Genomic DNA, 14,885 nt, shown 5'->3' with positions numbered 1-14,885 from the left:
AGTATGAACACTCAATCTCTGTCCCCCAAGATACAAACTGCATTACATCAGAGTTCCCGAGTTCTCTCCACCCCAAAGCTTCACCGTTACTAGCCTATGTCTAGGAAACTCATTTCAGTTTTGTAGGTTTAGCTACTTACCCTGGTGTCATAACTGCTATAAACCTGTGAACAAAAGAGCCAGGAAACAGGCCTGGTGGTAATATCTGTGTGCTAAAACTACTAATAGATCTTAGCAAAAACCAGCCACCAGCAACACCCAAAATACACTGGGGCTGGAGAGACAGCTCAGCAGTTAAGAGCACGGGCTGCTCTTCAAAGGATCTGGGTTCAATTCCCAGGACCCGCATAGCAGCTCACAACCCTATGTAACTCCAGTCCCAGAGGATCCAATGTCATAGGCTTGTCTCTGGGGGTACCAGATACACATTTATCGCACAAACACACATGAAGACAAATACCCATAAACATTATCAAACTAACAAACAAAAACAAACAAACAAAAAAAACACCAACTCTCAAAACTATTTACCATCTTTTAGAAATAGGGTATGGTGGCACATCACAGAACAGCCAGGGCTACACAGAGAAACCCTGTCTCAAAATTAAAAAAAAAAAGTAGATGGATAAAAACATATTTGCTTATCTATCTATTTTGGGGTGGGAGGGCACACATGCCATGGGGCATGTGTGGAGGTCAGAGGACAATTTACAGTAGTCAGTTTTCTCCTTTTACCATGTGAATTCTGAGGATCCAGCTCAGGTCATCAAAGCTTGGCAAGCAAGTACTTTCACCCACTGAGCCATCTCACTGGCCCCTCAGAACTACTAAACTTACTAAATAAAACAAGTTCAGGCTTGATGTACGGCTTGGTGGCAGAGTACCTGGTTAGCAAGTGAAAGGCTCTGGATTCAATCTCCAGTACTGCAAAAATTAATTAATTAATTGATTAAAACTAAGACTCTAGAACTAGGTCAGAGCAAAAGAACAAGAGAAGGAACAGGAAGGTACACAGGTGGCTAGACATGTCCTAAACTCAGTCTTCCAGGAGCCCTGTTCTAGGAGAGGACATACCTTATCCATATGGAAGATCAAATCCAACTCACATACATTTTCAAAACACTTATCCAGAGTCTCCACAAAAACCTAAGAAAAAAGAAGAAAACGAGAAAACCATTACTCGCCATTTTACAGACGTCACACAAGAAAGTAAAAGGGGTGAGCCTGAAGAGTGCCCCAGTCCCACCGAGACAGAAGCTCAGGCATGAAGATGGCTGGAGACCAGCCTGAGCTACAGTGAGACCTCAAGGTCATTAAAGAAGTCTGAGACTAGAGATGCCGGCCAATAACCCCAACTATTCAAGCAGGAGGATTGAAAGTTCAAGGACTTCTCGGGCCACTTGGGGCAATGCTATCTTAAAATGTTATAAAAGCAAAAAATAAATTAATTAAGTAAAAGGGGCAGCCATGACACTCCTTTCCCTCACAATAGAGCTCAAAGCAGATCAGCAAGCCCAGTCCCCAACATTAACTGACGCCTACTTCTTAGCCAACCCCAGGGCCGATCATCTAGGCAGGAAAGCCTTGTTCTCTGCCTAGCAATCTGACCAGCAGACACACTAAGGCTTTCTCTTTTTTTTTTTTTTTTTTTTGTTTTTTTGTTTTTTTGTTTTTTTGATTTTTCAAGACAGGGTTTCTCTGTAGCTTTTGGTTCCGGTCCTGGAACTAGCTCTACTAGACCAGGTTGGTCTCGAACTCACAGAGATCCGCCTGCCTCTGCCTCCCGAGTGCTGGGATTAAAGGCGTGCGCCACCACCGCCCGGCGGCTTTCTCTTCTCTTTTATAAGATGCTAATTTACATTAAAGAATAAAATACCAACTACTTATGATATTATGGTCTTTCCCCAAACCTGAAGTACACATATATTAAAAAGCTTCCTTACAGTATTAATTGAAAATTTTGTACTTATGCATTTTCTCGTTTGTTTATTTATTTTTGGTTTTTCGAGACAGGGTTTCTCTGTGTTGCCCTGGCTGTCCTGGAGTCCAGGCTGACCTCAAATTCAGAGATCCACCTGCCTCTGCTGCCCAAGTGTGCCACCACTGCCTGGCAACTATTCCTTTTGTATCTGTCTACCCCTAAGATCTCATATTAACAGCACAATATAAAAATTTTTAAAAACTTGTTTATGTGTATGTATGTCTGTTGTATGTGTTCCTGAGGAGACCAGAAAGGTGTCGGCTCCCTGAAGCTGGAGATCCAGGCAGTTGTAAGCTGCCTGAGGCAGGTGCTGAGAATTAAACTTGGGTCATTTGCAAGAACAATATGTTTAACCACTGAGCATTTCTCCAGCCAGTTTCAACTTTTAAAAGTCCCAGTCTTTTTTTTTTTTTTTTCTTTAAGATTTCTTTATTTAGGGGCTGGAGAGATGGCTCAGAGGTTAAGAGCACTGGCTGCTCTTCCAGAGGTCCTGAGTTCAATTCCCAGCAACCACATGGTGGCTCACAACCATCTGTACTGATATCTGGCACCCTCCTCTGGCCGTGTGGGCATACATCGAGGCAGAATGTTGTATACATAATAAATCTTTTTTAAAAAAGATTTCTTTATTTAATATATGCAGTGTTCCATCTGCATGTATGCCTGCAGGCCAGAAGAATAAGCCAGATCTCATTATAGATGGTTGTGAGCCACCATGTGGTTACTAGGTATTGAACTCAGGACCTCTAGAAGAACAGCCAGTGTTTTTAATCACTGAGCCATCTCTCCACAGTCTTTTTTTTAATGTATTTATTTTTATTTTATGTGCATTGATGTTTTGCCTGAATGCATGTTTGTGTGAGGGTGTCAGATCTTAGAGTTATAGGCAATTGTGAGCTGTTAGGTGGATGCTGGGAATTGAACCCAGGTTCTCTGGAAGAGCAGCCAGGGATCTTAACCACTGAGCCAACCCCCCAAAGTTCTACAGTCTTAAAAATCAAACACTTTAAAAGTCTCTTTAAAACATTCAGTTTTCTCCAATGTTCAAAGGTTCTCTAGAACATCCAAAGCCTCTCTGAAATTCCAAAGTCTTTCAAATTCCAAAGAAAATTCCAGTCCCTTAACCGTGGGCTCCTATAAAATAAAAAATAAGTTACATTCTTCTATTTCAAAAATGAAGAGCCAGGGTACAGTTAGTCACAGTCAGACTAAAGCAAAACCAAAATTCAACTACAATAAAGTTCAGTGCTTGATGTCTGGGACTCACCCATGATCCTCTGGGCTCCAAAGGGCCTGTGCCACTTCTCCAGCTCTGCCCTCTGCAGCATCCATAGCTTGTCTCCTAGGCTCAAGCTAGCTCCCCTTTCACAGTTGCTGTGGTGTTCTTTGGTGGCCATTCCACGGTGCTGACATCTCCAAAATGATGCAATCTTTGCAACTGGGCTGTACCCTCACCAATAACCTCTCCTGGGCTCTCTTCAAGGACTGTGACCCTGCCATGCAGTGCCAAGTCTCAGCTTCTCAACCCTGGGACTTGACTTCAACTGAAGCTGCACCTTCTCTATGGCTTCTGCTACCCTCCTATGGTGCCAAGGCTCAGATGCTCACCCTAACCTCTTCACGCCTTCAAAACCAGTACCACGTAGATGACTCTTATTCATTACCACGGTTCCCAGCATGAGATACAGCCTCAGCCCCCTCTGGACCAGAGCTTCTGTATGCTGACCCCAAGGAAACACCTCTTAAAAGATTTCACCTCGGTGATATTGACCTTTTCTTAACTATTGCTGATATCTCAGTTCCAGCTGACCAGCAGCAAGCATCCTAGCAAAGCAAAGGTTTCACTTCAGTCATACTGGTCTCTTGTTAATCATGGCTGATTCTTCAACCCCAGCTGACCAGAACCAAGGATTCTTAATTTAAAATATCATATAATTGGCCTTACTAATCTCTACTTCCCTCTGAAACTTCACAAACCAGGTCTCTACCATTTGCATTTCTTTCAGTATTCTTATCGTCCAAGTTCCCACAGAACAAGCCACTGAGCTCTGAGCACTTGATGGCTCTTCCAGCCCAAAGTTCAAATACCAGCACAATCCTCCCAAAAACACATGGTCGAGTCTGTCAAGCAATGCCCCACAACTGGTACCAATTTCTGCCTTAGTTAGCAAAGTGTTATTCCATCCAGAGCTTGACTACCGTCTTCCTTGATGATGCTGATAACAAGATGCAATGAGCAGAAGTGTCTGACATCCTGACCTAGGACTGATAACTGGTACTGGTTCCTATTAGAAACCAAATACTGGAAAATGACTGGCCATTAAGTATTAATACTCTAGGACCTAGCAACTGTATTCCTCAGGTGTATATCTTACAGAAATGCAAGCATGTGAAATTCCAAAAATGTCACAGTGGCATTATGACAATGTTTTGTTTAAAAACAGCAGTGACAGACTGGGGAGATGGCTCAGTGGTTGTTTTTATAGAAGTGGCATTTGTTGCTCTCGCAGAGGACCCAAGTTCAATTCCCAGCACCCACATGGTGGCTCCCAGTCTTCTACACCACAATTCCAGGAATCTAAAGCCCTCTTCTTACCTCAGGAGGCACTGGCATGCACATGACACACAGACATACATCCACGTAAAACATTGATACTCATTAAAATTAAATAGACAAATCTAAAAAAATTAAAACAAAACAACAAAAAAGAAATAGTAGTTTTGTAGTTAAAGCTGGAGTAGTGGTGGTGCACACCTTTAAGCCCAGCACTCAGGAGGCAGAAGCAGGAGGATCTATGAATTTGAGGCCAGACTGGTCTACAAAGCAAGTTCTAGGACAGCTAGGGGCTACACAGAGAAACCCTGGAAATACTGGAAATTTTTACCAAATTGAAAAGTTCTTCACGTACATATTCCAAATCAATCATTTCTGAAAAATATGAAAGAATACTCTGAGAAAATAGTGATAACAAGGACAGATTTTTCTTACTATGTATCAGAATCTGTCCTAAAACCTTAAGAATTAAAATATTGCAACACAAAAAAAAACAAAAGCATAAGGCTAGCTAGCAAGATGGCTACTCGGGTAAAGGTGCTTGCTGACAAGCCTGGACTCAGGGTAGAGGGAGAGAACTGACTCCCACAAGATAGTTCTGACCTGGTGCTGGCTACCTTTTTTTTTTTTTAAGTTTGTTTATTTATTATATATACACATGCCATAAGAAGGCACCAGATCTCATTATAGATGGCTGTGGGCCATCATGGTGGTTGCTGGGAATTGAACTCAGGACCTCTGGAAGAGCAGCCAGTGTTCTTAACCTCTGAGCCATCTCTCCAGCCCCCCGGAGCTAGCTAGCTTTATGTCAGCTAGTCACCACATTGGCCTATGGGCAATATGGGCAAGCCAGTAGGGCATTTTCTTGACAAGAAAGCCCAGCTCACTCACTGTAGGTGGAACCACTGATGGGCTAGTGATCTTAGATTATCTAAAAGCAGGTTAAGCTAGTCATGGAAAGCAAGCCAGTCAGCAGCACTCTTGGTGGCTTCTACATCAGCTCCTGTCTCCAGATTCCTGCCCAGCTTGAGTTTCTTCCCTGACTTCCCTCAGTAACGGACTGTGGTGCGGAACTGTTAGTTGAAATAAACCATTTCCTCATAAGCTGCTTTTCATCCTGGTGTTTATCACAAGCCAGAGAAACCCTAACAAGACAGCCCTGTAAACCTGCACCAGGGCACTCACGCTCTTGTGCACACCCCTCTCTTTCTCTCTCTCCCACAAACACACTTAATTAAAATGTACACATTTATAACTTTTTAAGCTGGCGGGGACTGAGTTGTTGTCAGCTGTAGCTACTCAGTGGCTAGGTGTTGGCACACAGCACACTTAGTGCTTTACTTTCTCCCCTGAGTTTCCCTTTCCTGGCTCTTGAAGACCTCCTGGTAGAACTGGACTTGCTTTCGTATCTGATCCACTGATTCCTCCTTTGAGATTGCTGTTGTTGTTGCGTGACCTCCCAACAATTACACCGAATATGACTTTATGTTCTTCTTTTATGATTTTGCAATTTTTGTTTGTTGCTGCTGTGAGTCTCACTAAGTAGTATTGGCTGGCTGGAACTCACTGTGTTACCAGATGGAGTCTTGAACTTGGCAGTGATTCTCCTGCCTGTTTCCCTGAGTGCTGGGATTAGGGAATGGACTGCCACAGCTGGTCCAATTCTATACTTTTACAGGAATCAGTATCAGGTACATCATAAAAAGTTAATTTGCAAACACTAAGATGATGACTGGGGCTTGCTGGCAAGACTGTCTTAGCTGAATCTTTCTTTGGCTGAGGAAGGTATCAGATGTCAATCTCTGGCCTCCACAAGCAGCTACACAAACACAAGTGCACGTGTCTTGTATAAATACGTCAATGTAGTTTGGTTTCAGAGGTGAAAGGAAACCCAAAACATTAAAAACCAAGGGCTGGGCAGAAACCAACTGGAAGGTTGCTCAGGCGCGGTCCCAGAGCACCACCTGGTGGACACTGGGCAACTCTGACCAACGTTGGTGAGGTGAAAGACTAAATGCATTTGTAAGCCCCCTCAACCCTAAGACATTTTTCTAAAACCTTAAATGGGACAGTCACCCACACACACACATGCTGGACTGCTCATCCTTCTGTGTCCTTGTAAATAATCTTCAAACATAACTCCATTCTGGGAATTGAGGCAAATACAACCCACAGATGTTGACTCAGTTCCTGATGTATTGATTTAGTCACTGGACCAAGGTCAGGAAGGCCCACAGATGCTCTCCCTTATCTCCCCTGATCACACAGCTATTCTCCTGCCCTGGAATAGACCAATCACTGCTAGTAACCCTTTGAATAAGCCAATCCAATAAGTTGGAAAACAATCTACAGGTCCCACTTGTGTCTGTGGCTTTTTGCTTTAAAACATGGACTGTAACAGCTATTGGATGTTCTTCATATCCTAAACCTGAAGGGCCCTGTCATGACAGAATAAAAATCCTCTCGCTTTTGCATCAATTGTGGCTGTGTGAGTGGTGTCTGGAGCATCTCCTCCCTGATGTTTGGACTTCTAGTCCAACAGAGGAGACTGAAAAAAGGATCCAACCAAGGCAGATTACACAAAACCCCCGTGGAACTCTGAAAGTTGCTTCCATTATCTGATGACTACACATACCTGGATAAGGTCCAAGATCCCAAGTTCACTCTCTGAGGAATCCACACAAAATACGAAGTAGAGGGTGGCATAGTGCCGGTAAATCAGTTTGTAGTCAGCACCACCAATCAGACTGCGGGAGACAGGAGTGAACAGTTGAGAACTCAGATCTTAAGTAAGCATATCCGAGAACCCCACACCAAAGAAGGGAAATGGGCCTAACAAAGAGGAAGGCTGGCCACTCAGAACGGCATGTCTCACATGGACAACAACTAAGTTTGGGAGAGGAACTTAAAGCCACTTGACTTCACCCTATAGCTTTCTTTTTACCTATCCTGCCAGTGACCCAAACATCAGAGAGATGGCTCAGGGGTTAAGAGCACCAACTGGTGTTCCACAGCACCAGGTCCAATCCCCAGCACCCACACGGCAGCTGACAACTGTAACTCCTGTTGCAGAGGGTCTGACATCCACGATGACAAAACACCAGTGGACATAAAATAAAAATAAATTAATTAAAAAAAATTCAGAGTGATGACTGAAGCCCAGTAAAGCAAGTGTCTCCCAAAGAGAGCCAGGCTGTCTCCCTGAGCAGCTCATGCTAAGAGCAGGTTATATGGGTCTGGTGTAGTGGTGTGCACCTTTAATCCCAGCACTCAGGAGGTAGAGGTAGCAGACCTCCAAGTTCAGGGCTAGCCGGAGCTACACAGAGAAAGCCAGTCTTAACAACACCCCCTCCCACACACAGGTTACACTGCATCAGGTAGCCACTGATCCCTGAGGGTACCAGAAGAAACAAAAGAAACGAAGGCCCCCAAACATGGCTCTGGGGACTAGGGGCTGGTGACCTGAAGCTGATGGCTTACCTTCCACCTTCTAAGAAGTTACAGATGTTGTCATCCCGCTTGAGGACCAGATGGAAAGTCTCTCGAACAATCTGCTGCTGAATTTCTTCTGGCTGTGGAACAACAAAAAACCGGGTTGGGGCAAGTGAGAAACAGAGTGTCCGTCAATAAGGACAGCTATGCAGAAAAGGGGATTCACACTGAGGACAACTGGAAAAGATAATGTATAAACACAGGGAGAACGAGAATGACTACGGGAGAGACAGGGCTCCAGAGATTAAGGTGGCTTATTTACCTATGTATCTCAGTCACAAATATTGCCATTTTATAAATAAGGAATCAGAATTCATAGACTCACAAAGATCCTCAAGTTTTGTTTTGTTTTGTTTGTTTGTTTGGTTTTTTTTGAGACAGGGTTTCTTTGTGAAGCCTTGTCCTGAAACTAGTTCCATAGAACTGGCCTTAAACAGAGATCCACCCACCTCTGTCTCCTGGGAGCTGGGATTAAAGGTACATACCATCACTGCCCAGCTTTTTTTTTTCCCCTGAAAAAAATATCTATACTGTGTAATTAACAAATCTCAAAGTTCCAGCACTATGTGAAGGTCAAGATGTAATCATGTACATTGCCTCAAAGATAAATTTGTCAGTGTTTTTAAACTGTAATACCAGTGCTACATATAAGATGCTGTTTTGCTCACCAGCAATTGGGAGAAACAGAAAATGCTATATTTGCAGATCTGAATTTTGGGCAACTAAACAAAACTACAAATAAACTTTTCCCACTTAATAGTCACTCGCAATCTTGAGAAACCTCAACTGTGAATGTAACTCTTGATAAATCACATTTGATTTCCACTTACATGTATGAGTTTTATAAAAAGTCATGTGTGATGGCTCACTTCTGCAAGTCCAGCATGCTGGAGGCTAAGGCAGGACTGTCACTGAATTGAAGGACAGCCTGGTTTATATGGTGAATTCCAGGCCAGCTTGAACTGTACTAGTTCAACAAAACAAAACAGAGGGAAGAGTCAGGAGGGGTAGAGAGGAGCAGAGAAAGAAAGCCCACTGCAGTAGAGCAAGTCTGTAATCCCAGCATTTGGTAAGTGAAGGCAGGAGGAACGTGAGACCCTGTATAAAGGTGGGGGTCGGGGTAGGAATGGTAGTGCTTTAATATCAGCAAGAAGCAAGAGGACCTGTGAGTTTAAGGCCAGCCGGGTCTACACAGTAAGATCCAGGTCAGCCAGGGATACACAAACAAAAAGGATTAGGGAAAAACTAGACAGAAACTAGGTAGTTAAAAACTCTAGAAGAGAGACCAGCAATGGTGGTACATGCCTTGGAGGCAGAGGCAGGCAGATCTCTGTGAGTTCTAGATCACCCTGGTCTTCAGAGTAAGTTCCAAGATAGCTAAGGCTACACAAAGAACCCCTGTCTTGAAAAACCAAACCAACCAACCAATCAAGCAAACAAACAAAAAACCTACAACAACAACAAAACTCGAGATCAGGAGCTGGAGAATTGGTTTAGTCTTTAAAAGCATTTGCTGCTCTTACAGAGGACCTAGGTTCAATTCCCAGTAGCCACAGGATGGCTAACAACCATTAGTTAATCCAGTCCCAAGGGATCCAATGCCCTCTTCTGACCTCCAATGGCACCAGGTACATATGTTGTAGACACACATAACTTCAGGCAAAACAGTCACACACATAAAATAAATAAATCTAAAAAGAAAATTTAACCCTCTAGATAGTCTTCTCACATTGTAATGTGGGATCAATCAGTCAGGGATGATGTTTAAATGCAGGTTCCTCTTTATATGCCTGGGCTAGAGCCTGAGACTACTCCTACAAGCTCTAACAAGCTCCTACAGGACACCAGTGCTTCGGGTCTGGGGACCACACTCTGAGGGGCACAGCGTAAGTAAACATTCAACTTGAATCTTCCTTAAATCAGGAAAACACATTTAAAAAAATTAATCCCTAAACCAGGCAGTGGTGGCGCACACCTTTAATCCCAGCACTTGGGAGGCAGAGGCAGGCAGATCTCTGTGAGTTCGAAGCCAGCCTGGTCTACAAGAGCTAGTTCCAAAAACTACAGAGAAACCCTGTCTTGAAAAATAAAAAAACAAAAGCAAACAAAAAACTAGTCCCTTTCATTCTACACCACCACACTTAGCTTTGAGAGGGCCAGTTATTTAAAAGCTGTGAAGCATGGGGGGGTGGACAACACAAAAACCAGGAACTAGTCACTGAGGAAATGGCTGGCTCAGTGTGGGCTCTAAAGGCTCTCAGTGCCTAGTGAACGCATGGATGCAAACTTGTTAACCGCTGGCCCACAAACTGGAACAAATCAATCACTACCTTTCTGGTTTCCATGTGAACACACCAAGCTCACATTTGCCAGGATGTTGTCAAAGATTAACTCTGCGTGCTCAGAAGCACAAAACATGTTAAGCATCAGCACTTTTTTAAGCTGACAGAAACATCTTTTCAACTGAAGCCCTTTATCCAACTATAGGTGAAAGTGGCAAAAATGGGGATGTGCTGGTGGTATGGAACAATGAGGACAACGAATTCCTAGCTCAACAGAAAGGCAAACTTTGGGCTGCTTCCGTGCCCCAGTTATTTTAACAACCCTTCCTATCTGTTAGTACGCCGCAATTTTCAAGGGACTCTCACTCAAGAGGTTCTTAAACAAGTCTATGATCTTCAAAGACATACAAATAGCTAATAAGCATAAGAAAAGATAGGTGCTCAGCATCCTTAGTTACTATGGAAACAGACATCAAAACCTTTTAAAAAGAGATTCATTTTCGTCCACTAAAATTCCTTTAATTAAAGGCAACATGGCCAGGATTTATAGCCCAGTGGAGGAAAAATGCCTAGAATGAGAGAGGCCCTAAATCCACTCCCTAGTTCAGAAAACAAATCAAACAAAGAAGGTACACATTGGAAGACATATGAAGAAAATGGAATACTGATACATTGTTGATAACAGCGTGAAAGGGTACAACCACTTGAAAAACACTTTAGAAGGTTTTTAGAAGGTTCTTAAAATGTTTACCATTGGAGCTGGATAGATGGCTCAGCGGTTAATCAACTACTCTTGCAGAGGACCCAGGTTCAATTCCCAGCACCCACATAGCAGCTCACAACTGTCTGTAACTTCAGTTCTAGGAGACCCAACACCCTTACACAGACATACATGCAGGAAAACACCAATGCACATAAGAATAAAAAATAAAAATAAACTACTTTAAAAAAAAAAGGTTTATTATTGAGTTATTAATGATTCTACTACTAAAGTCAAGAGAAATGAAAAGCTATGCCTACTAAAACTAAAACTCAACACATGGATGGTCACAGTAGCATTATTTATAAGCGCTAGACACAGCAATAATGGGAAACCCGGATCGAGCAGCAGAGCACAATGGCATGCCTGAAACTTCGGGATGTGGAAGGCTGGGCTAGAGAATCTTTTCTACTCTTTTGGCGGTTGGTTGTTTGGTTTTTGTTTTTTTTTTTTTGTTTTTTTTTTCTGCTTATAATGTCTTCATTATGTACCCAAGGTTGGCCATGAACTCACAATACCCCTACCTCAGTTTCCCAAGTGCAGAGACCTGTGCCACCAAGCCTAGAGGGACCTCCAGTCCCAAGCCAACCAGACCTACATAATGAAATCCTGCTTCAAAATAAGAACACATATATATGAATGCTACAATACAGATGAAACTTGAGTATGTCTTCATAAGTAAAAGACTAAAAATCCCATACATTATTACAATTCTACTTAGATAAAATGTTCAAAAACTTAAAGAGAAAGCAAGTGCTTGCTTACAGTCAGTGAAGTAGTCTGCTAAAGGGGAGGAGTTTCTTTAAGGATAGAGATAAAAAGGTTCTCAAATTGGGATATGATAAGTAGCTGTATAGTCAGTCATTTATATATCTCTTTTCTTTTTAGTCGTTTATATCTCAATAACTTAGGAGAAACAAATGTATACACAAGTCAAAGTTGTACTAAGCATTTTTTTTTAAAAAAAATGCTGCTTTTTGAAACACTTACTTAAAAAAGCAAATTAACCGGGCAGTGGTGGTGCTTGCCTTTAATCCCAGCACTTGGGAGGCAGAGGCAGGCGGATCTCTGTGGGTTCAAGACCAACCTGATCTATAGAGTGAGTTCCAGGACTGGTTCCATAGCTTCTGAGAAACCCTGTCTTGAAAAACCAAAAATAAAAATAAAAAAGCAAATTCTTTTTCATCTATGACGAAAAAGGAATAAAAATCCTAGAGACATTTCTCCCTTGTCAACTCACACAAGAGGAGGAAAGGTGGGGCTGAAGCCTGAATGTTTTCTAATTCCATTCCCCTTGGGTTTAACCAGTCTCTCGGTTTTGTATTTTGAAACCTAGTCACGAATAAAATGTTGGGGGACGGGAGACAAATAACGTCGTTTGCGTTTTCCCAAAGGAAATGATTCTAGAAAAAGAACATTGCTGAGCCATCCCGTGACAGCATTTGTTTAGTTATTTGCTTTCTTGAGATACGGTCTGGTGCAGCTTGAGGTGTAACTGTCTATCTGAGGATAACTTTGAAGTCCTCATCCTTAGGACTCCATCTCCTGAGTTCTCAGCTCACTGGTGCACACCGCTACATCTGGCAGCTTGTAATATACCTCATTTTACACCTCCCCCTTTTTGAGACAGGGTTTCAATATGTAACAGTCTTGGCTGTTCTGGAACTCGCTTTGTAGACCAGGCTGGCCTCAAACTCCCTGAGATCCGCCTGCCTCTGCCTCCCAAGTGCTGGGATTAAAGGTGTGCGCCACTAACCCCCAACCCCGGTTAAGCCCAATTTTGAAAGAGACTTTCTGTAATCTTACTGGGTAAAGGGTAGACCAACCCTGATAAATCCCAGCCAACAATGAAGCAAGTAATTCCAGGAAAGAACTTCTCCCCACCTTGAAAAAACAAAAAACTTACAAGAACCCAACGACCCGACTATCACAAAACTACGCTCATCAATTAAATTTTTTAAAAAAAGCCTAAAGACAATGGTTTTTGTAGTTCAAGATCCCAGTGAGGCACACTGTGTACCGTGTCTGGCCTAAGACCCAAGGGAAAGTGTCAGAAAGCACAGAAGAGCCGGGTCCCCGGGAGGATGAGGCGGTGGGTCATGCTCGGTGCCGGAGCCCGAGGTGCTGGCGAGCGCTGCTGCGCGCCGAGGGGAGGGGAATGGACGCGGGTGCGTGACGGGCCGGGCCGCACTCACAAAACGCTGGTAGAAGCGGACCAGTCGCGGCTTCCCATGGTTGTTGAAAACCAGAATCGCCTGAATCATCTTTGCCAGTCCCGCTTCTCTCGGCACCAGCTGCTCCAAGCAAGCTCCTCCTTCCGCCACAACACGGGCAGTTCCGGTTGGTGCCCTGTCCAAAACTGCTCCCGGAAACATAGCCGTGGTGCCCTGGGGTCCGAGCACCGAGGGGTCCGGCGGCTCTGGGGCCCTGGAGAGGACGGCGGGCTCGTCTGGGCAACTCGGGTGTGGAAGCCGAGGAGCACGGCCTGGTTATCAATCCGAGACTGCCTAGGGCATGAATCCCGTACTGGGCCCCTCACTCTGGTTCCATGGCGGAGCCAACCGCGTCATCAACGCGGATCCAGGTCGGCAACTCCAGCCAGCAACTGCGCCAGTTTGAGGGACCGGGAGAGAGCTTGCGTGGCTTCTTCGCCGTTCTAACCTTGGGCCAGCAAAAACTGGGTTTTTATAGTATTACAATGCTGCAATGAATTAGGAAAAAAAAAACGTACAGATGCTAAAGTCGAAATCACATGGGATTTTTCATGCAATCCCATTTAAAAGGTACGGTTGGTCACGAACTGGTAACACCTTTTGTTTCCTTCTTTATATGTTGTTTTTTTTGAAACAGGGTCTCACTGTGTAGCCCTGGCTGACCTCGAACTCAGATTCTCCTGCCTCTCTCTCCCCCTGAAAAGCTGGGATTAAAAGCTTGCACCAACGCATACATCCCGGTGGAGGGGGGAATGGTTGTAAATAATAATTCAAATGGCCAATTGCCCTGAAGTGTGGCAAAATGATTCAGATGTTGAGTAGGGCAATTGAACCATAACACAATAATCTGTAGTAAAATAATTTTAAGGATTTAGTTTTAATTGTGTGTATGCATGTGTCTTTGTGCTAGTGTGAGTGCATTTGTTTAGGTACCCTCAGAGCTAGAAAAGAGCACCGTGGAGCTGGCATTACGCAGTTTAGCTGTGAACCACCCGATATGAGTACTGGGAGCAACTCCAGTCCTTTGGAAAAAGTAGTAAACTAATTTTAATATGTGGTGTAGGGAGTATCATAGTTTGTGGAGCATCTCCAGTCCAAAAACGGTCTCTCACCTCTCCATATTTGCTGCAACACACTCCCTATGCTCACTCAAGAACAATAACATGATAACAAAAAGGTATGGTGTTGATAAAAGCTAGGGTTGTAGCACAGGTGCTAAAGTGCCTCCACCAAACCTGGAGTTCCATCTCCAGCCCTGTATAAATGCTGGTGCGATGGCACGTGCCTGTAATACAGGGGCCAGTGAGATGTCTCAGCAGGTGTAGGCGCTTGTTGCCAATTCTGACGACCTGATTTGGAGTCCCAGAACCCACTGTGATGGAAGAACAAACTTCAGCAGGTTGTCTGTGTGCACGCACACATGTGCGCACGTGCACACTAATAAATGTAACCAAAACTATTTTTTAATGAAGTAGATGCAGGCCAGACAGTGGGGGTGCATGCCTTTAATCCCAACACTCAGGAAGCAGAGGCAGATGGATCTTTGTGAGATCGAGGCCAGCCCGGGCTACTGAGTGAATTCCAGGACAGCCAGGGATACACA

The 14,885-nt window shown here is 43.8% G+C and overlaps 1 protein-coding gene across 1 annotated transcript in view; it reads right to left on the bottom strand.

Annotated features, from left to right (window-relative positions):
* Ap3s2 (adaptor related protein complex 3 subunit sigma 2) overlaps positions 1–14,661 on the bottom strand; it is a 46,685-nt gene extending 32,024 nt beyond the window's left edge. The window contains exons 1-4 of the mRNA XM_057756661.1: positions 13,265–14,661; positions 8,016–8,107; positions 7,171–7,282; positions 1,075–1,146 (exon numbers count right to left, since the gene is read on the bottom strand). Coding sequence (XP_057612644.1) covers positions 1,075–1,146; positions 7,171–7,282; positions 8,016–8,107; positions 13,265–13,444 — 456 coding nt within the window. The 5' untranslated portion in view covers positions 13,445–14,661. The remainder of the gene's footprint in view (positions 1–1,074; positions 1,147–7,170; positions 7,283–8,015; positions 8,108–13,264) is intronic.
* Positions 14,662–14,885: the final 224 nt, after the last annotated feature.

The sequence above is a fragment of the Chionomys nivalis genome, chromosome 23 (assembly GCF_950005125.1).
Source record: "Chionomys nivalis chromosome 23, mChiNiv1.1, whole genome shotgun sequence".
Classification (NCBI taxonomy): Eukaryota; Metazoa; Chordata; class Mammalia; order Rodentia; family Cricetidae; genus Chionomys; species Chionomys nivalis.
The sequence above is the reverse complement of the archived record's forward strand: the minus strand, read 5'-3'. Positions and strand labels throughout refer to the sequence as shown.